The 21,259-nt window shown below is 48.7% G+C and overlaps 1 protein-coding gene across 1 annotated transcript in view; it reads left to right on the forward strand.

Moving 5' to 3' along the window:
* KCNJ5 (potassium inwardly rectifying channel subfamily J member 5) overlaps window positions 1-21,259 on the forward strand; it is a 29,521-nt gene that overhangs the window by 1,997 nt on the left and 6,265 nt on the right. Inside the window, exon 2 of the mRNA XM_014741388.3 lies at window positions 18,817-19,755. Coding sequence (XP_014596874.2) covers window positions 18,819-19,755 — 937 coding nt within the window. The 5' untranslated portion in view covers window positions 18,817-18,818. The remainder of the gene's footprint in view (window positions 1-18,816; window positions 19,756-21,259) is intronic.

Consider the following 21,259-nt stretch of genomic DNA (forward strand, 5'->3'; position numbering starts at 1 on the left):
TGTTTTTTTCTTTTCCCATCCACTGCTTTTCCCACTGTTCCTCCCAACCTCCCCTCCTCCCACCCCTCTTCACCATCGTGGACCCAAATAATCTGAAACTAAGTTCCAACCAGAGACTTCAAACCTAAGGCTAGAAAGGCAAGCATTCTTCTACTTTGGAAGGAATACTTTTTGGCATTTATCAAGTGTTTATTATTTGTCAGTCTCTGTTCATTGATTATGAGATTGATAATAAATTATTGCAACAGCGTAAGTTATTAGAATAGCACCAGGGCCACCTTGAAGGAGGAACATCACATAGAGAAGTTGTGTGTACATTCCACCAGAGCACAGCGCTCCTGATTTTCCCTCAACCATGTTCTAGATTCACCGTCTAGCTCTGCGACAGAAAGGAGACCACTCAGACATAGATTCTGCCGTCCTCTCCAAGGAGGCACTGCTGGCATCCCTCGTGGGCAGCGTTTCTTATTTAAGTAGCATGCCTGCATTAAACAGAGGCAGGAGGAGCCCCACCCAGCAAGCAGTGCAGCTGGAAGAGGAGATGGAGGTAAAGTGTGTGCAAGGAGAAGGGGTCCCCTGTGCTCTCCGCCCAGGGCTGTCCTGGAGGCTACGCTGCCCTCTCTGGCCATGAAGTCACATCTCAGTGGCGTTCCCCAACACGGGTTCTGCCGGCACATCCTGAGCTGTGCGGGCTCTCCCGTGTGCTGGTCCAGCAGAAACCTCAGCGTGGCTGTCACAGACATTCTCTCGGCCTCATTGCCCCTGCCGGCTGCATGGCAAGATCCCCCAGGCTCTCGGCAAGTGCCTGCCTAGGTTTCTTGTCCAGGAATTCGAGAGACTCTAAAGCTGCTCTCCTCCCCCATGATGAATTAACCCCACAGCAGGGAAGAGACGGCGAGAGTGCCCACTCTCCGCTTCCCGTTTGCCCTGGAAATGACCGGCCCTTAGGGCCTTCTGTGGCCAAAGCCACGAGCGGGGGTGCACTCACCTCTGTGGAAACTGTGTCTACTTCTGTTTTTTGTTTTTAAGTCAGTTCAGCAGCCATGCATTTGATCCCCTAGCATGTGCCAGGAATAACTAATTTTTGAAAACCTTTGGAATGTGATCATCCAGGCAGGGTTATGCTTTCCACTTAGGAGAACGTTAGCAAAAGCTTGCATTTTCTGAGCCAGTACTCATTGAATATTTAGGCTGGGGGTGGGAGGAGGATGGAGAGAAAGGAGGGGTCCAGGAATCCATTAAGTAGTTTGAAGGAGCCATTTTTAGACTAAAATTTTCACTGTCTCCGAGCTACAGACAGGCCATTTAGCATTGGCAGTGTCTGTAAGAAGGGGCCCACCATCAGACGTCTATTAAGACAGTTGTCAGCCACAGAGGAATTTTTCTGTTTTTCCTAAGGACAACATAAGAAGAATGGGAGCTGAAACACAAAGGATTGTAGGGAGGCGTTTGAGAAAATTTCTCTAAGAGTCTTGTGGAGTAGCTTTCTCTGGAATTATTTTAAAACAGAGGGGATTGCTTCCCCTTCCTGAGACCCTGGTTGCCGAGGGACAAAGTGGTGGCCCTTGACAGGCCTTATCTAGTTCCTCCTACCTTGGCATTCTGATAAGTGATAAGTGAGCTATTCTGGTCAACAGAGCCCAGGATGGCAGTGTCCCTTGCCAACAGCCGTGTCAAGTGAAATGTCAGAGCCAACCCTTAACACGTGACCTGGAGAGGATCCGGGGCTTAAATGTTACGTCCCACTCTCGTTCCAGACTAGAGCAGGCAGCAGGCAGAGGGGCAAAGGTCAGGGATAATCTGACCAGTTTGGCAGGTGGCAACAGCACTTCCTGGTCACCATGGGTCAACCCAGAGAGGTTGGGGGGTGGGGAGGGAAAATGGAAATACAGGGTGAGGGAGAGAGAGACCATGAGGAGCATTCAGTTCTCCTGTCTGTGACTTGGTCCTTGGGGCTGGTGTGCTGCCCGGCCCTATCTCCTCTCTCACATTTCAGGCCCCCGACCTTAAAATCAGGGAGACTCCAATGCCATCATCCTACATTATTTCTTGCTGCTCATAAAGGAAAAAGGGGTAAAAAGCAAGAGCGGAGAAGTGAGCCTGGAGCCAAGCCCACGTCTTGTGCCTTGCCCTCAGTGTTGGCTCCCCGCCCAAGCTTCTGCTGTAGGGCACTTGCGCTCAGAGCCTGGCCTGGAGGAGGGTCACAAGAGCAACAGCAGCGAGGTGCTGCCTCTGCTCCCGGAAGCTGGCCATCCAGCAGGGATCAGAGAGCCCACAGGTGCCAGGGCGGAGAGGCCCCCACAAACAGAGGCTCTGACAGCCAGCTCCCCTGGGCTATCCAGAGCAATGCCATTGGACGTCAGGGGATGTAGGCCAACCAGTCCCAAGGCCGGTGGCTTCAGTCACTTCGGAAAGTGTCCTTTATTGGACACACTTAAAAAGTCACTCATATATTCCTTCAAAAACGTGTATGTCGAGCTACCACAGGTCAGACCTTGTAGGAACCTGCGATAGAAGATTGGGTCCTTTACACACCCTGCCCTGCCCTGCCCTGGACTCTCTCCGACAATTAACTGGGGACGACTGTCATTGACAGAGCCCATGGCTGCATTACACCATCGGGGGAAGCACCATTACAGAGATGCACAGAGGGCTGAAGGAGGGCCAGGGGAAACAGGGAGGGCTTCCGAAGGGGGCTTGGGAAACAGTGAGGTTTGTGGGATGGTGGAAGAGAGAAGGGAGCCCAAGGAAGGGGCCTGGAGAGTCCCGCTTCTGTGGCCGTGAGACAGCCGTGGGGGAGCCTGCCCTTGCGCTGACTAAAAGAAGCCAGCCCTGGTGGTCTAGTGGTTAAGATTCAGTGCTCTCACCACGGTGGCCCGCTTTGTTTTTGATGTTTCCAACACAAGCAGGGTCACCCATGGTGGACAGGTGTCAGTGGGGCTTCCAGACTAAGACAGACTAGGAAGAAGGACCTGGCCACCCGCTTCCAAAAAACTTGGTGATGAAAACCCTATGAATAGCAGGGGAGCATTGTCTGATACAGCACCAGGAGGGGAGAGGGTGGTGCGAAGATACCAGGCAGGGTTCCCCTGCCGTCCACGGGGGCATTAGGGTCGGAATCCGCTCGGCGGCACAACGCATTCCTTCTCTTAAGTGCTCATACTTGGTCACATTTTATTTCCTTTCTTTCTTTCTCTCCCTTCTCAGTTTGGCTCTCTTTTCCCCTCCATTTTTGTCTTTTTCTCTCACTCATTCTCTTGACCATAAATGCCCGTTAGTGATTCTTTAGCTCAATCCCTTTTCTACTGTATTCATTCTCTTATTTTTTATTAAGCTTTTTCTTTTGAGATAATTGTAAGTTCACATACAGTTTAAGAAATAATGCCGAGAGAGCTCCTATATTCTTTACCCAGTGTCTCTCAATGGGAACATCTTGCAAAACTGTAGTACAACATCAAAACCTATAAAAAACTTGGCAGTGAGACATTTCCCGCAGCAAAAGAAACAATTGACAAAATGAAAAGGCAACCTACAGAATGGGAAAAAATATTTGCAAACCATATATTTGATAAGGGGCTAATATCCAAAATATATTAAAAAACTCATACAACTCAATAGCAGAAACAAAACAAAAAATACAATTTAAAAATGGGTAAAGGACCTGAATAGATATTTTTCCAAAGAAGACGTATGAATGGCCAATAGGTATTTGAAAAGGTGTTCAATATCACTAATCATTGGGGAAAGGCAAATCATAACCACAATGAAATGTCACCTCACACCTGTTAGAATGGCTGTCAGCCAACAAGTGTTCAATGCTGGTGAGGACGTGGAGAAAAAGGACTTTGTGCACTATTGGTGGGAATGCAAATTGGTGAAACCACTATGGAAAACAGTGTGAAGGTTTCCCAAAAGATTAAAAAGAGAACTATCTTGGGGGCTGACCCTGTGGCCAACTGGTTAAAGTTCTGCGCACTCTGCTTCAGGCTCCAGGAGTTCGTGGGTTCGGATCCTCGCTGTGGACCTACTCCACTCATCAGCCATTCTGTGGAAGCATCCCACATATAAAGTAGGGGAAGGCACAGATGTTAGCTCAGGGTTATCTTCCTCAAGAAAGAAAAAAGGAGAAAAGAGGAGTATTGGCAGGGGATGTTAGCTCAGGGCAAATCTTCCTCACACACACAAAAAATAGAACCAGCATATGATCCAGCAATTCCACTTCTAGGAATATATCCAAAGGAAATGAAAACACTATGTTGAAGAGATATTTGCATCCTCATGTTCATTGTATCACTGTTCATAATAGCCAAGATATAGAAACAACCTAAGTGTCCATCAATGGATGGATAAAGTTGTGGTGTATAGTTGTGGTGTGCATACATATATACGCCACATATATACACAATAGAATATTATTCAGCCATAAAAAAGGAGATCCTGCCATTTTTGACAGCATGGATGGACCTTGAGGGCATTATGCTAAGTGAAATAAGTCAGACAAAGACAAGTATCGTCTAATCTCACTACAGTCGTGCGTCACTTAATGACGGTGATACGTTCTGAGAAATACATTGTTGGGTGATTTGGTCGTTATGTGAACATCGCAGAGTGCACTTACACAGACCTAGATGGTATAGCCTACTACCCACCTAGGCTGTACAGTACTAATCTGATGGGACCACTGTCGTACTTGCAGTCCATTATTGACCAAAGCATTGTTATGTGGCACGTGACTGTATGTGGAATCGAAAAATCTCGTAGAAAAAAAGAACAGGTGTACGGTTACCAGAGGTGGGGGTGGGGGTGTGGAGGGCAGAGGGAATTGGGAAGAAAAACACACTTCCATCACCGCGAAGATCTCTCATGTTGCCCTTTTTTATAGCCACCCTTACTTCTCTCCCATCTCATCCTCTCCTCAAGCCCTGGCAACCACTAGTCTGTTCCCATTTCTGCAGTTTTTGTCAGCTCACGGATGTTCTATAAATAGAATCACACAGTCTGTAACCTTTTGGGATTGGTTTTTTTCACTCAGCATAAGTCTGTGGAGATTCATCCAGGTTCAGATGTGTGTGCGTGTGTGTGTGTGTGTGTGTGCATATTGCTGTGTAGTGCTCCATAGTGTGGATGGACCACAGTTGATTTAATCATTCACCCCTTGCAGGACATCTGGCTTGTTTCCAGTTTGGAGCTATCTTAATAAAGCTGCTGTGAATATCTGTATACTGGTTTTTGCGTGAACATAAGTTTTCATTTCTTTGGGATAAGTGCCCATAAGTGCCTTCGATGGTTCATATGGTTGTTGTATGTTTTGTTTTTTTAAGAAAACCGTTGAACTGTTTTCCATAGTGGCTGTACCATTTTACTTTCCCACCAGCAATGTGTGAGTGATCCAGTTTCTCCACATCTTTGCCAACATTTTGTGTTGTTGCCATTTTTTATTAAGGCATTCTGAAACGTGTGCAATGATATCATATTGTGGCTTTAATTTGCATTTCCCTGGTGGCTAATGCTGTTGACCAGCTCTCCATGAGCTTATTTTCCCTCCATATATTCTCTTCAGCTAAACGTTTCTTCATTTCTTTTGCCAATTTTCTGATTGGATTGTTTGTCTTACTGTTGAGTTTTAAGAGATCCTTATACAGTCAGTATCTTTAGTATCTGGTTCTAGATACTCATCTTTGTCAGATATGTGGCTTGCAAATATTTTCTCCTACTCTGTAGCTTGTCTTTTCATCTTCTTAACAAGGTCTTTTTCAGAGCAAATGGTTTTAATTTTGGTGAGGTCCAATTTACCAATTCTTCCTTTTATGGATGAGGCTTTCACCGTTGAGTTTAAGAGCCTTTTGCCTGCCGTAGATTTTGAAGTTTCCCCCATGCTTTTTTCCAAAAGTTTTATAGTTGTATCCTTTATACTTAAGTCCATGATCCATTCTGAAGTAATTTTTGTCTAAGGTCTGAGACTTAAGTCAAGGCTCATCTTTTTTGCCTATGGTTATCCAATTGCTCTGGCACTGTTTGTCGAAGAGACTGTCTTTCCTACATTGAATTTCTTTGCACTTTTGTCAAAAACCAGTTGGCATATCTGTGAAGGTCTGTTTCTGGGTTCTCTGTTCTGCACCATTGATCTATGTGTCTATCCCTCCACCAATAGCACATAGTCTCGATCATTGTAGCTATAAAATGTTTTTAAATTGAATAGACTTATTTCTTCCACTTTATTTTTTTTCAGAATTGTTTTACCTATTCTAGTTCCTTTACCTTTTCATGTGAATTTTAGAATAATCTTATCTATAGCTACAGAAGCGTTTTGTGGGATTTTGATAGGAATTGCATTAAAACCGTATATTGATTTGGAGAGAACGGACATCGTTACTGTATTGGGTCTCCCAATCCATGAACACAGTATGTTCCTTCATTTATTTAGAGATTCTTTGATTTCCTTCATCAACATTTTGTAACTGACAGCAGTTCTTTTTGATCTGCCATGAGCTAACTGTGTAACCTTGGGCATGTCCTTTGGTTTCTCAGAACTTCCGCTGACTTCCTGTCAGATGGGTGTAGTAATGTCTGCCTTGAAATGCTCGGCAGTCAGCAGGAAAGCGGACGCGCAGTTCTGAGAGTGAGAGTTTGAGGACTTACTCGCTCTGCCTGCCTCTCTTCCCTGTTCTTTTCGTCTGCCCAGCTCTCAGGCTGACACCCATGCTCGCTTCATTTCTCTTCGCTTTGTCTCTTCTTTTCGTTCTTGGTTTTCTCAACCTCCTTCCATTCACAACTCCTACTCCAATCCTCTTCACCTGTGTTTCTCTGGCGCACTGACTTTTCCTGGTCCCTCATTCCCCTGTGAGTTCCTCTGTACTGCATCATTTGGGGCATTCTCATTCGCTTGTTTTCCTTAGACTTTGGGTGTGACCCCAGGGCCAGTCAGCTTGGGCTCAAGTCCAGATCAACCACACTAGTTCTGGGGCCATTTACTCCCCCTCCCTTGCGCCTCAGTTTCCTCGTCTATCAAATGGAGGAACAGCACCTATCTCGTCTCTTTTCTGAAATGATTAAATGAGCTCATACCTGTAAAGCATTTAGAATACAATCTGGTGTAAGGTAGGCTCCCAGCAGGTTTCCTTATAATTATTGGCATTTTACCTATTATGTCCTGTTTCTCTGGTCCTTTCTCACTCGTTCACTTGACTTGTGTCACTGCCTATTTTTCTACTTGTACATAAGTATATGCATATTCACATTATCTTGCTTTCTTGATACTGTTTTCTCTGCTCTCCTCCTGTCTCATATTCTCTAATCGTCATTGATAAATTGGCATCAGCCCAGGAAATCCGCCCCTGGGGCTGTAGAGAAGAAACAAGTGGTTTTTCATTTTGATTTAATTATTAATCTCCTTTATTATTTAATGCAGAATATATACTCACAGTGCGGGGTTATAATGAAGAAAATGTATTAGGACTATGCTGCTCATTTTCAGAGAGTTAGCAGGCTCAAAAAGGAAAAGTACTGCCTAGACAGATACAAATGTGGGAAAAATCTGAAATGAATTAATTTTATTCATGATTTTTCATACATCTTCCGCGGGAGGGTGAATCTGGATTGTGGCTGGGAAGCCATGGCTAAGTACTGAGATGAATAGCAGTAAGGCCCCACAAGTGGCCCGCAGCAGTCGGCCCAGGAGGGCAACAAAATATACCATCTTTAGCAAATGAGGCCAGACAGGTTGAGAACCTCAGTCCCAGGCCTGTTCCATAGACACCCTGCTCCATAATTAGGTCCACATAAAATGTTGAATTGCTTGAAAGGTACTCACGTGTGATTAATCCTTTCAAATATATGTCCCATACCTTGAATTAGACCTCATTCTGCCCTTTGAAAAATTCCTGAATATATGTGGACTCACTTAGATACACTCAAATAGATCTTTTAAATTCCAGCAAAATGATCTTTCTGTCTCTGTATTTTCTCCAAAGAATTGAACTCCACAAGCAAATGCCAGATCTGTCTGCTCTCATTTCAGGCAAGAACTCTATCTTTCCTTAAAAATCCTTAAGTGAAACACCACTTAATCCTCTCTGTGTTTTTCATCTTTATTGTGGACTGTCTGCATTTTTGTTTCTTTAATGATGAAGTAAGCGTGGGATCAGCCCAGAGTACTTCTCCTAAGGTACCTGTCTCTCTCCAGATACCATGAAGCAATGCACGAGGTTTCATTACATCCTTAGAATTGCGGTGGAGAATCCTGCAAGGATGCAGTCTGAATGAGCAGCCAATTATCTTCTCTTCTGGGCTGCCTGAGGTTCTGAAGGGCCAGGCTCACCTTCTGGTGTCCCTCGTGGCACTGCCCAGCCACCTCCCTGTGCATCCAGAAGTCAGGGCTGCCTGCTAGACCTGCTGTTAAATCTTTCAGTGTTTGTACGACAGAACCTTCCCATTCAGTGTTTCTATGTTGACAATGTCATCATTGCGGGAGCGAGTTAACCCGCATTGTGTGCCCTGGGCAAGCCACAGCTGCCAGCCCTGAAGGTAGACTAACGTAGGAGGATTCTCAGGAGCCATCCCAGAGCTGAGAGAGCCCTGCAGACATGCAAATTACTCCATAATAATTCCATTTAATAGTAATACTGGTGTTACTTCATACCTCATACCTGTTCTTAATGTGTAACAATTCAGGTTGGGGGCCAAGTGCATTATACTAGTATTTAGTAGGGTGTAATTTTTCTAAAAACTGACACATATTTTATTCATGTTATGATTCCCATGAGTATTTCCATTTCCTATATAGGAAAGAGACTCAACGGAGGGAGCTACAAAGTCCCGTGTAATTCAGGGTGAAGATGTGGCCAGGAGATTTGGGGTCATAAGTCAGGACCAACATCACACTGTTTAGTGTTCTGGACTTTGACGGACGTCAGGTGGGAGAGCGGGAGGGTATGGGCTCTGAGGTCAGGACAGTGTCAGTTCAAAGCCCATTCTGCTGCTTCCTAGCTTTGTGACCTTGGGCAAGTTCCCTACCTTCTCTGAGTCTCAGTCCCCTTATCTGTAGAATGGACACATTGTACTTACTCCACAGTGTTGTTGAGATGACTAAATGAGAAGGCACCTACCTCAGCATAGCATACACAGAAATTTCACTTCCAAGGCTATTTTGCAAAGAAAAACAAGAAATCAGCATAACCTGCTGCAGGAAATAAATTGAACATGTGTTTAAAACAAAAGCCAAATGAGCACAAAGGTCCTGGGGGAAAGCAGCACGATGGGATAGATGCGCCCCAAAGAGCTGGCTCCAGCCAGGGTGTCTCTGAGTCAAAACCAGGACAGCCGAGTTTCTCTGGGAGCAACCTCAGGTCTGCATCCACATCCCCACCTAGACTTTGTTCCAAACAATGATCCAAATATAAGGGCTCCCCTTGGACGGACAGAGGCAGCGCCAGGATGGAGGCCCAGGATGCCTGAGCCAGAGGGACCTATGAGCCTGTGACAGCTCCCCAGGGAGAGGTCAGTCTGAGCAGTCTGAGGCAGCGGGGCCCTCATCACCCGAGGCTTCCTCACATGCCTCACACAGCAGCTCCCTTGCAGAGGCCTTAGCAGCTCAGCCATCAGGAACGTGGTGTGCAGGGGCATCCAGAGTGAGACAGTGTCCCATCTGACACAGCCTGTCCTCCATTCACGTTGTCCCTGGCTCCATGTTCCACTGCAAACCCCTCACCCTTCTCCTGACACGCACAGCCCCTCACAGCCGTGGGACGGTTTTGCATTCCAGAGAGAAGGGAGCCGAGATTCACTTTGGCTGTAGCAGACCTTGAGAGAATCCCCTTTCTTGGGCACTTGGCTTGGGCATTTGGAGCAGAGCTAAAAGGAGTATGCATTCTCCGAGTCCTCGTGAGCCCGTGGCAGTGAGGAGCATCCTGGGCATGGAGAGCAGCGCATGCGGTCCACCTCCACTGCTCTCACAGAGCTCCACAGCCCTGGTATTCCAGGATGCCTTCATTGTTGGTGATCATTATCTGTTACATCCGACCCAGAAGTGAGCTTGGGAGGTGACTGGATCCACTCTCGTCCTTATAGCCCTCCCCTGGAGAGGGAGCTCCCTCTACCCTCTGTGAAGCATTTATGTCAGAAATCTCTCCCCACTGAGATCCACTTCTACTGCCCGTGAAATGGAGGAGGATACTGCTTACCCGAGACCCTGCTCTCTGCGGCATGTCTGCAAGGGCGCCATTAGAGAGAAGGCAGCCAGGCAGGAGATGCACTGTAAGAACAGGGGCTGTCATGGCAGCCATCTCCATGATGGAGGGGACTGGAGGGGACAAAGCTGTGGGCATGGAGACAGGGCTGCTTAGAACCACGGGAACCAGGCTGGTGGGACCTGAGCAAGCAGCCGACACTCCTCTCTTTGCTGTGGTGTGAGTCCCAGCTTGGCCTCCTGGCTTCCTCTGTCCTGAGGATTGACAGGCTGTGTTCACAGCAGACTCAGTAGTGCAAATAGGAAAGCTCCACGGAGAATTTATTGGTGCTCCTCTTAACACCACGCTCAGCATAACTCAAAGTACAACCCAACGAGTCCATGTGAGGAAAAAGCCTCTGTCCGACTCAGGAGCCCAGAGGTATAAATTGGCAGCTGATGGACTGAGTCTGACTCACAGATGTATTTTCTTTGGCTAGCTCACTGTTTCAAAAATTGTCGAGTTAGTTGTCAACATTGAAAAAAAAGAAATTTCATGTTTAAGAGTCTTCATTTCTAGCTTGTCTGGAAGGAGAAAGTGGAAGATCTTGCAGCACTGGCTCCGCATTTTTGCATGGCACCAGTGAGCTCAAGCCGAGTGCCAGTGGCTCCCTCCAGAACTGCATGCGTGCTCAGCTCACCTCAGTCCCCACCACTCCCTATCACATCCCCCAAACCCAGAGCAAGTTTTGGTTGCATTTACCAGGTATTCCCATGCTTTTCCTAGAATAAAAAGAATTAAATCTTCTTAAATCTTTTTCTCTATCAAAAAATGCCAAAATGAAGGTCTGAGAAGATCTCATATTTGAATAAAAATAGGAGAAAGTGTATTATCTGTGTGTGATCAATAGGCATACGCAGTGTGTCTGTACTGAAAGAACCCCATCCAGCAGCCCCACTCACTGATCTTTGTAGGCGGCAGAGTTTGGTACCAACTCCACAGGTTCTAGTTACTACAGCATGCACATCCCACTCAGCTGAAAAATCCAGGCATGACAAGGTATTCATCCCACTCCTGGCAGAGGCAGACATACCTTAGATGAAGGAAAATCCAGGCATGAATTGTTAAGAGTGACACCAGTGGTGGCTAGTTAGGGGTCTCTTCCTTGCAAGGGGGCTGTTGTCCAAATGGAGACACTGCTGGGAGTAAACGGGGTTAGAACAACAGGTTTTAGCTGGGACGTGTGGACACCCTGTCTCCTTGGAGCAATTAAGGACCTCCAGGGGCAAATGCTGCAGGTAGAAAAAGTGCAGGAGCAGCCGCGTGACCAGGGGCACTCTGGAGGAAAGCAGGAGGGCAGGTGGAGAAGCCGGCCCCAGGAGGAGGAACGGAGGGGTGGCTCCAGCTCTGCACAAGGGCAACACAGCGTTCATCATGAGCTGGTTTCCTGGCACAGGTCAGGATGTGTCACCTGGCTGCCTCCAGACCCCTGCTGAGGCTGCACCACCCACCCCCGGGTCAGACCCTCAGAGGCCGGGGTGGGGGTGGGGGGGCAGTATGTGTAGAGGCCCTACAGTTCCTGCCACTTAATCACTGAGTGGCCTCCAGCAAGTTCCTCCATCATCTGCCTTTGTGATCTGTCACTGAGGCTACTAAGACAGATTTAACAGGTCTGTCTGTCTGAATATTAAAGGAGACAACGCATAGAAGCACCCAGCTCAGAGACAGCACAGACTGGGTGTTCAACACGCGAGCCATCGTCAGCGTCTGCTCCCCCGTCTCTCAGTCCAGGAAGGCTCACCTCACCCCTCTCGCTGTGTACCTTCTTCACCAGTCTTTCCTGACTCTTTCTCACCCCCAAGCCCTCCAAACTGCGTTAAGAACTGTGCCTCGGTCCCTCTGTGTGCTCCCCGCCGGACTGCGGGCTCCTCGAGGGCAGAAAATAGAGCGGTGGTCCTCAATCTCCGATGCCTATGAGAATCGTCTGGGGTCAGGTTCTCTGGGGGTGGGATTCAGGCATCAGCATGGCGTCCAGCTCCCAGCTGATTACCGGGGTGGAGAAGCCTTGCCACTCAAAGACCGGCCTGAGGACCAGCAGCATCAACATCACAGGAAGCTCCTTACAAAAATGCAGACTCTGGAAACCCCAGAGCTACTGAATCAGAACCTGCATTTTAACAGGCTTCTTGTGACTGGAAAGCACAGGAAGCTGGCCAAGTGCTGCCCCACCTCGTTCCCCCCGCCCAGGGCCCAGCACAGTGCAAACTCACAGAGGCTGTTCAGTGGGATTTTCACTGAATGAGTGAATCTGTGTGTTACAGTTTCTGATGGGCTTTCTCGTGCTTGGTATTTCATATACTATCACCCAGATACTTTTGAACTTAGGTTCAAACCCAAGTTCAAAAAGTAAAACCATAAAACATCCAGGAATTAAAGAACAGACTTCCACCTAAGTTGATAAGAATAGCTGCAAAATGATGAGGTTTTTAAATCAAACACTTCACAAGTTTTTAGAGATTTATTACTACTGAGCTCTTTGCGATTAAACCTCAGAGTTTTTTCCTTTTAATTTTTTTAAAGTTGGTAATTTTGAAAGCTGGGAAACCACTACTGGGCCCCTGGGAGGAGCCAGCCCGGCAGCGTGGTCTGGGCACAGGCTCTGCGGGGTGGCCAGCCCGGCCTCTGGACCAGCTGGCCCCTCCTGCTGCTCAGCGCGGCTCTGGGAGGGCCAGCCCGTGGTGAAGGACTCGCCTGCCGCTTGTACTCGCTCTGAGTGCTGAGTGGGCGGCTGTCAGGGGACTAGAGGCAGAAAAGAGGCGAGAGCTGCCGTTTCCATCCCCTGATGGGACAACCTGCTGAGAGAGGGGGAGGGCACTGAAAGCCCCCTGGGTCACACCCCCAGAGACCTGGAACGGGAGGGTGACCGGGCTCCCGCCAGAGCCACCCGGGAGCCCCAACCCCACGCTGCAGGCCGGCACACTCAGGGCTCCCAGGTCCCCGCCGCATTCTGGGGCAAACCAGTCCCCACCATGCTCAGGGCTCCCCTGTCCCAGTCGCCTCCCCTCCTCCTCTTCCCCACACTTCTGCCTGAGGCTGCTGCGCGAGGTCGGGAATGGCACGGGGTGGGGGGGCTTGGGGGGCTGGGGGGGGTTGGGGGGCTGGGGGGGTTGGGGGGGTGGGGGTGGGGTCCAGGAACCCAGGAGCAGTCGAGCAGACTCTTTCAAGCCCCGGCATGGAGGAGGCAGGTCAGGCACAGGAGAAACGCCGGATCTGAGCACCGGGACAGCCTCTGCCTCAGTGTGGAAGGGACAAAAGCTAGAGTTCTTAGAAAGTTCTGCAGGCAGAGCTTCTTGAGGGAGGGGTTCCCAGCCAGGATCCTGCAGAGACGGGAACCATCCAAGACCTCTCCAAGCAGCCATTGCTCCTCCTCGGCAGCCACTGTGGGATCCAGAGAGCTGTGCTCGGAGCCGCTCCCCAGCAGCTGCTGCGGGACTTTGGGCAGATGATTTAAGCTCTCTCCTGGGTTCCCCCTTTGTAAGATGCACACATGCCCCCCTTCAGGAGTAAGCGAAATGAAGCCGTGAAGCGTTATGCTGAGGCATCGTGGGCACCAGGGACCTGTTGGTTCTCCTTCCACATCCTTGACTTGCTTGAAGCACCCCTGCCTCCCTTCCCGTCTTCCACCCCGGCCCTGGAGGGAAGGTAATAATAGCAACCACGCAGGAGGGCTCCCTAAGCCAGGCCCTGTGCTACACCTTTCCCTTCGTCTTCACAGCCACCTCTTTGCTTGGCACTGTTATCATCCCCATTTTGCAGAAAAAGCAACTGAGGCTCAGAGAAGTAACTTCCCCAAAAATCCCTCAGCTGAAGGTAAAATAGGAAGCTAGGCCGTCTGCTGCCAGTGTCTGCTTTCCTAATTATTCCTTACCTGGGTCCCCTTCTACCCTGCGTTAGCTTTAGATTTCTGCCATGACAAGTGACCACAGACTTAATGGCTCAAACCAACGCCCGTTTACTAGCTCACAGTTCTGCAAGCCAGAAGTCCAGGCACAACCTGACTGTGTTCTCTGCTCAGGGTCTAAGGAGGCTGAAATCCAGTGTCAGCAAGCGGCGCGCTCTTCTGGAGCTCAGGGCCTCGTCCAAGCTCCCGTGGTTCTGGCAGAGTTTAGTTCTCTGTGATTACAGGACTGAAGTCCCTGTTTCCTCTCACCTAGAGGCTGCTCTTTGCTCCTAGAGCTCGCCCACACTCCTTGCCATGTGGCCCCTCCATTCTTAAAGCTAGCAAAGGGACCGTCCCTGTTGTCTGATTCCTCTCAGGCTTCTAATCTCCTGCTTTAGGAAAAGCCCAGTCCCTTTGCGGGCTCATCTGGTTAGGTCTGGCTCACCCCAGATGACCTCCCTGCCTTGAAGTTAACTGTGCCATAACACAACCTAATCACGGGCGTGAGTGTCCCACCCCCGAGTCTGGGGACTAGACAGGGAGTGTGTATGGAGGCAGGAATCATGAGGGCATCTAGAATTCTGCCTGCTTTCCTGTGCCCTCTCTATACCTGTACATGCTCAATGCATGACACCTTTAACATTCCCTGCCAATCTTGGAGGCCTTGGGGGCACTGAGGCAGCCTGTTCACCAACGAGTTTGGAATATTTTCATATTTTAACAACCAGTACAACCATATGGGTTCATGTAGAGCGGTATACACATGTCTCCGTCTGAGACATGAGTCTGTCCTCCTCCGTCACTCTTCCTCCAACCTCGTCCCTCAGCCCAAACCTCAGGGGATGCAGACTTTGACTCAGCACATAGAAGAGAGAAAGGAGGAAATCATTCCCATTTCACAGTAGGGAAACTGAGTCTGAGACCAGGCTCCCAGCCCAGGAAGCCCTGTTGACCCTGAAGTGCAGTTCCTATCCAGCAGCTGTGTCCTATGTCCTGTGTCCGTGACCCCTGACTTGATGGAGCACCCCTGTGACACAGTTTTCTTCACAGGCGGGGGGTGGAGGTGGAATTCTTAATACAGGGGTCCATTTAAATGGATGTCAGATTCACTAATGAAATACAACTTCCTTTGATTTTTGCCTCTTTTGATTCTTTCTCCACTTGAGTTTTTATATCAAAGAGGTTAAACCACTTGGCTGGACTTTAAGCTCTGTCCCCCTCGAGAGCTTTCATTGTGTCTCAGCGCAGCTTCCCATTCAGGGACACGGGAGAGGATTAAAGATGAAGAGCAGTAACGGGGGTGAGGTTGCGCAGGATTTGCTCAAATCAGTGCCTTCGCCCAATCCTGCAGGGAGCAGCCACAGTACTTGGCCCGGCCAGAGCCTTTCTGCCTGCCTCTCTCCCCACAGGCCGCTCTGCACAGAGCCTGGGTTCAGCGGCAATGCTAGTTATAAAGCACATGAGGGCTGGCTCTGCGATCGTCCTGTTCACTGCTCTATCTCCAGCTCTTAGCACAGAAGCTGGACCACTGTCATTCTGCAATATATGCTTGTTGGACAGATGCATAAATTAATAGAGTGAATCTTGAAAATCTGATTAAAGAAGCTCATCTCCATTGTCCCGGACAATTCTTTTGACTTGATGGGCCCACAGCACTGGAGCCCAAGAGTTCTAAGATGGGCATTTCACTTGCTCTTAGAAGAAATCCGGGTGGTCGAGGCTGTCACTCAATGCCTGCCCTGCACATAGCCCACTGGGGCTTGAGATACTTGACTTACATGGTCCACACCTCTTTCTCCATCTTTAAAATGGATTTAATGGGACATTGCATTAAGTGTCAATTCTAAGAGAGTTGATGAGTATATATTTACATGTATACTTAGGTTTACATTTGTATTCATATCCTCTTTCCCTGGATCTCCATACCGGCCCCCAGCAGAGAGGAGCAGAGCATATTATCTGAGATTTATAGCAGAGGATCATAGAGGATCACAGAGCTAGTTTGTTGAACGTGGAGCTGGAATCCAGATCTCACTCTGGGTTGAGCGAGGAATAGCGTGTGCGGTGATTCCAGCCCCTGGAGAATCTACCCCAAGATCGAATCAGAAGTAAACCTCTCTCTCCTGTCTGCTGGACACAAAAAGTTTTCAGACCTTGGCTGAGGTGTCCTAGAAAACCTTTTCTGTTTCTAGTATGGCGCAAGGCGTTCTCCTACAAGAACGTATGAAAGTATGTTTAAAAATAAAGAAGGAAACAGTGCAGAAAATCAGCAGAAAGCTATTTTCCCAAAAGAGCTGAGGGCAGGAGATGGTGCTTTCCCAGGAGCGCTGGCTGATGACTCATTCTCGCCAGGGCTGCGCCGGCCCTGCCCAGTGTCAGCCGTTCCGGAGTCCACGGGCAGCCCTCCTGGCAGGCCCCTATGTGGGTTCCAACCGTTGGGGTCCCCAGGAGCACACAGAGCCTCGGGATTTTCCACTGTTTCTGGGCATCTCTGACTGAGTTTTCAGTCAACAGTCTCCCACCTAGGGGTAGAGCAGAATCATCCCTGGGATTCTGCAAAGCGGCACCAAGCATTTCCCTCCTTGTTTCATTTATCTTTGTAACGGCCACGTGAGGGAGCAGGGAGCAGGTGGCCCTGTGCAGAATGGGAAATGGCCAACGGATGTCTGAGACAAACAGCGCTTCTGATGACTTCAGCACTGTGTCGTAGAGGTTACCTTGAAATTGCTGCAGCCGCCCAGGCAGCAGAGGGAAAGGTCTGCCAGGTCATCCGACTTCCCTCAGTGGGCGAAATCTTCCTCGTTCGTCAGTGAGGCAGTTGGCTGCATGGTTTATAGAATATTAATCCAGGTTGTTCTATCAGGGACACAGTTTCCTGGGAAGGGGAGTACCTGTGAAATCAAGAAAAGCTTGATTAGGAGATGAAGAAGAGCTGAATAATAGCACCCCCAGAGGTGCCTGGGAGCGGCTCATCGATCTACACACGAGCCACAGAACATCAGTGTCCTCAGGCCTGTATGGTGGGTGCTGTAAGCCCTGGGGCTGGAGCCAGATAAACCTAGGTCCCAAACTAACTCAGCACTTACTACTCAACCTTCATTTTCCTCATCTGAAAATTGGAGCGAGAATAACAGTACTTGTCTAACAGCTTCTTTGTGAAGATTATAAATGAGCAGATGGATATACATTTCTTAGCAGTTGTTATTAGCTGCAGAGATTCTCATGGTCTTTCCTAGCTTGATCAGAGTCTTAAGGCGTCTTAAATGGATGTGAGCTCAGTATCAGAAAAACAGTAGACTGAGTACTCCAAGTTTCGAGGTATTTCTTTAAAGTGTGGCATATGCTCTAAAACCATTTGACAGCCTTTTTTGGTTATTTTTTATTGCAGTACAATTGACATATAACCATGTATTAGTTTAAGGTATACAACATAACGATTTGATATATGTGTATGTTGTGAAATGATCACCACGGTACGTTTAGTTAACATCCATCACCACAAAGTTACATTTTTTTTCTTGTGATGAGGTCTCTGAAGCCCTGCTCTCTTAGCAGCTTTCAGATACACAGCATAGTATTGTTAACAATAGTCTCCATGCTGTACGTTACATCCCAGGACTTTGTTCTCTTGTCATTGGAAATTTGTACCTCTCAACCACCTAACCCATTTCGCACACCCGAGCCCCTGCCTCCGGGAACCACCAATCTGTTGTTTACATCTGTGGGTTTCGTGGGGTGTTTTGAGCTTCCACATATGAGTTGTAGCCCTTTCGAAAACCTTGGGCATTACTATCTTGCCCACCTCAATTTCTTAGAGGACAGGAAATTATTGCATCAAGAGTTTTAATGGTGGGTCTACACAGCGGTTTGTCATGTCAGTAAGCGCTCAGCTGGCCACAGACGGCCCACCCAGACGGTGGGAGTGACCACAGGGTGAATTAGACTCACGCGGCCTTTTCCTTTCTGTCTGCTGCTAAGATCTCAGATGAAAGGAAGGGAGACCAGGAGGGACAAAGGGAAGAGCACAGGCTTTGGGCCTGACAAGCAAGAATCCAGAGATCAGCTCTGTCACTTACTTGTTGGGTGGCCCGGGTGACATTTAACCTATTTGGGACTGTTTTCTTATTTGTTCGCCCATTTATTCAATAAGTACTTTTTAAGTCCCTAGTATGTGCCAGGCTACGCTCTGGGTGTTCAGAAATTGTTAGAGAAGAAAACAGACACAAAATTGTGCCCTTGGGGAGCTCACCCTCGAACGCAGGGAAAGACACCATGAGAAATATACACGATGTTATAGTACTTATATAATGGAGATGACAAGATTGAACTCCAATGGGTCATTGTGGTGGCAAGAAGTGGCAGTTCCTACATTTAAAAAATTGTTGCAATTTTTTTAATTGCTCCCAGATTTCCTTAAACCCTTTAAATGCTTAACGTGCAGTTTGCATGTAGGAAATGTTCATTTATTCAATCAACAAACAACTATTGAGCTTCCATTATATACTAGCACCTGTACTAGGCACCAGGTATACGAGCCAATAATATAAGAAAACATGGTCCTTGCCCTTGAGAATTCCACAGTCTGGTCTACTGGACACTAGATGATAGGCCTTTGAGAGAACAGGGCAGGAGTGACCTTGAAGTCTTGTGATTCTGTGAATCAGAACAATCCACTTCACTGATCTTGTCTTTTTTAAACTCCACATCTCCCAGCTATGGCTGGCGATTCTAGGAATGCTATGAACCAGGATATGGAGATTGGAGTCACTCCCAGGGACCCGAAGAAGATTCCCAAACAGGCCCGCGATTACATCCCCATTGCCACAGACCGCACTCGCCTGCTGGCAGAAGGCAAGAAGCCCCGCCAGCGCTACATGGAGAAGAGTGGCAAGTGCAATGTCCACCATGGCAACGTCCAAGAGACCTATCGGTACCTGAGTGACCTCTTCACCACCCTGGTGGACCTCAAGTGGCGCTTCAACCTGCTTGTCTTCACTATGGTCTACACCATCACTTGGCTGTTCTTTGGTTTCATTTGGTGGCTCATTGCTTATATCCGGGGCGATCTGGACCATGTTGGTGATCAGGAGTGGATTCCTTGTGTTGAAAACCTTAGTGGCTTTGTGTCTGCCTTCCTGTTCTCCATTGAGACTGAAACTACCATCGGGTATGGCTTTCGAGTGATCACAGAGAAGTGTCCCGAGGGCATCATACTCCTCTTGGTCCAGGCCATCCTCGGCTCCATTGTCAATGCCTTCATGGTGGGGTGCATGTTTGTCAAGATCAGTCAGCCAAAGAAGAGAGCGGAGACCCTCATGTTTTCCAACAACGCGGTCATCTCCATGCGGGATGAGAAGCTCTGCCTCATGTTCCGGGTGGGTGACCTTCGCAATTCCCACATTGTGGAGGCCTCTATCCGCGCCAAGCTCATCAAGTCCCGGCAGACCAAAGAAGGGGAGTTCATCCCCCTGAACCAGACTGACATTAATGTGGGTTTCGACACTGGAGATGATCGTCTCTTCCTGGTATCGCCACTCATCATCTCCCACGAGATCAACGAGAAGAGCCCCTTCTGGGAGATGTCTCGGGCCCAGTTGGACCAGGAGGAGTTTGAAGTCGTGGTCATTCTAGAAGGGATGGTGGAGGCAACAGGTAAGACACTTTATCCTCCTTTGCCCTTACCACATCCACAAGATTAGGCCGCCATGACTCCAAAAGTCCCAGCGATAGGTACATATCCAGAAGATTGAAGTTTGTGCCTGAGAACCTGGATGGCACAATCAACCAGCCCAGACTCTAACTCGTGATCTGAGGGGTATTTTTAATCAAGATGGAGTAATAACAGCCATATTTATTGAACCTTCCCAACTTCCAAGCACTGGTCTAAGCTTTAAACATACAATATTTCATTTAATGCTCTCCCACACCCCGTGAGATAGTTTTCTTTAAGTTACAGATAAAGAAACAGACACCGACAGGCAAGTTATTTGCCCAAGAGCAAGTGCTGCTAAATCGTAGAGCCAGAATGCACATCAAGGCAGGGGGACCCCAAAGCCGGCACTGATGTCCAGCAAGCTACACTATGCCCCAACCCCGTTCTGGAGCAGCTATCTACCCAAAAAGAGCTCTGTGATCAGATAACTTCAAGAAACACAGGGTTCAACAAGGGTGAACTGGCTTCTTTACGTGGGACTTCATGGTGTCTTTCCCCATTATGAATTACTTCATGAGCAAAGGACAGGGTGCAGCATTTGCCAAACTCAAGGATTCCCAACATCACAGAAGCCTCTTTTTGGAGATAAACCTGTGCGCCAGGCCCGCGGGAGCAGCTCTTCTGGCTGGGCACAACCCCTCATCACCCCCCACCCCCACCCCACCACCAGCAATCTGCCCTTCAGCTGCCCTGTGGAAGGCTGGCTCAGTGAACACAGGGCATGCAGAAAATAGTGCACCCACATCCACGTATGCCCAAGAAATGCCCTCTTCGTGGCTGCCAGCCTGGCACCTTGCTGCTCAGCTACCGAGCCGGTGGCCGCGAGCTCCACCACTCCTCCACCGAGGCCAAGCTCTGTGCGGGGCTCCAGGGATCCCGAGTTCCCTCCCCCACTGCTGTGGCCAGACCTCCTGGGACAAAAGCTCTCCAGCCAAACCCTGTACCCTCTTCTTATTCCCTTTCTTCCTCCTCTCTCCTTTCTCTTTTTTTCACCAAGTAGACTGAGCAGCTGGTCTGGCCCTAGTGACGACTTATAGGAAACTCAGTCATGCTCGGAACGACACACACATATCTTTCTAGTTCTTGTAACAACACCAAAGGGCTGGCTTCAGTCAGTCTTTGCAGACATGGAAACTGCATCATGCCGCTTTGTGCAAACAGGAAGAAACTTCATTCACACACGTCTCTCACTTCCACATCTAGAGCTTTGCCTACCACACTACACTGCCCCCTGAAATATCAGGGGCCTGTCACAAAGGTGGCCAACAAGCCTTCCAGCCTTTCGGGAAGTTGGCTGCTGGGTGGGAGACTCAGACAGAGGCATCCACAAACTTTACCATTCAGAGCCTGTGGAACCCAGCTGGGGGGTGTGAGCACGCTCCAGGGACGGGTGCAGAGGGGGCTGCATGGCCATCTGCTGGGGTCCGCAGCCTGGCCAGGCAG

This window comes from Equus caballus, chromosome 7 (genome assembly GCF_041296265.1).
Source record: "Equus caballus isolate H_3958 breed thoroughbred chromosome 7, TB-T2T, whole genome shotgun sequence".
NCBI classification, from domain to species: domain Eukaryota; kingdom Metazoa; phylum Chordata; class Mammalia; order Perissodactyla; family Equidae; genus Equus; species Equus caballus.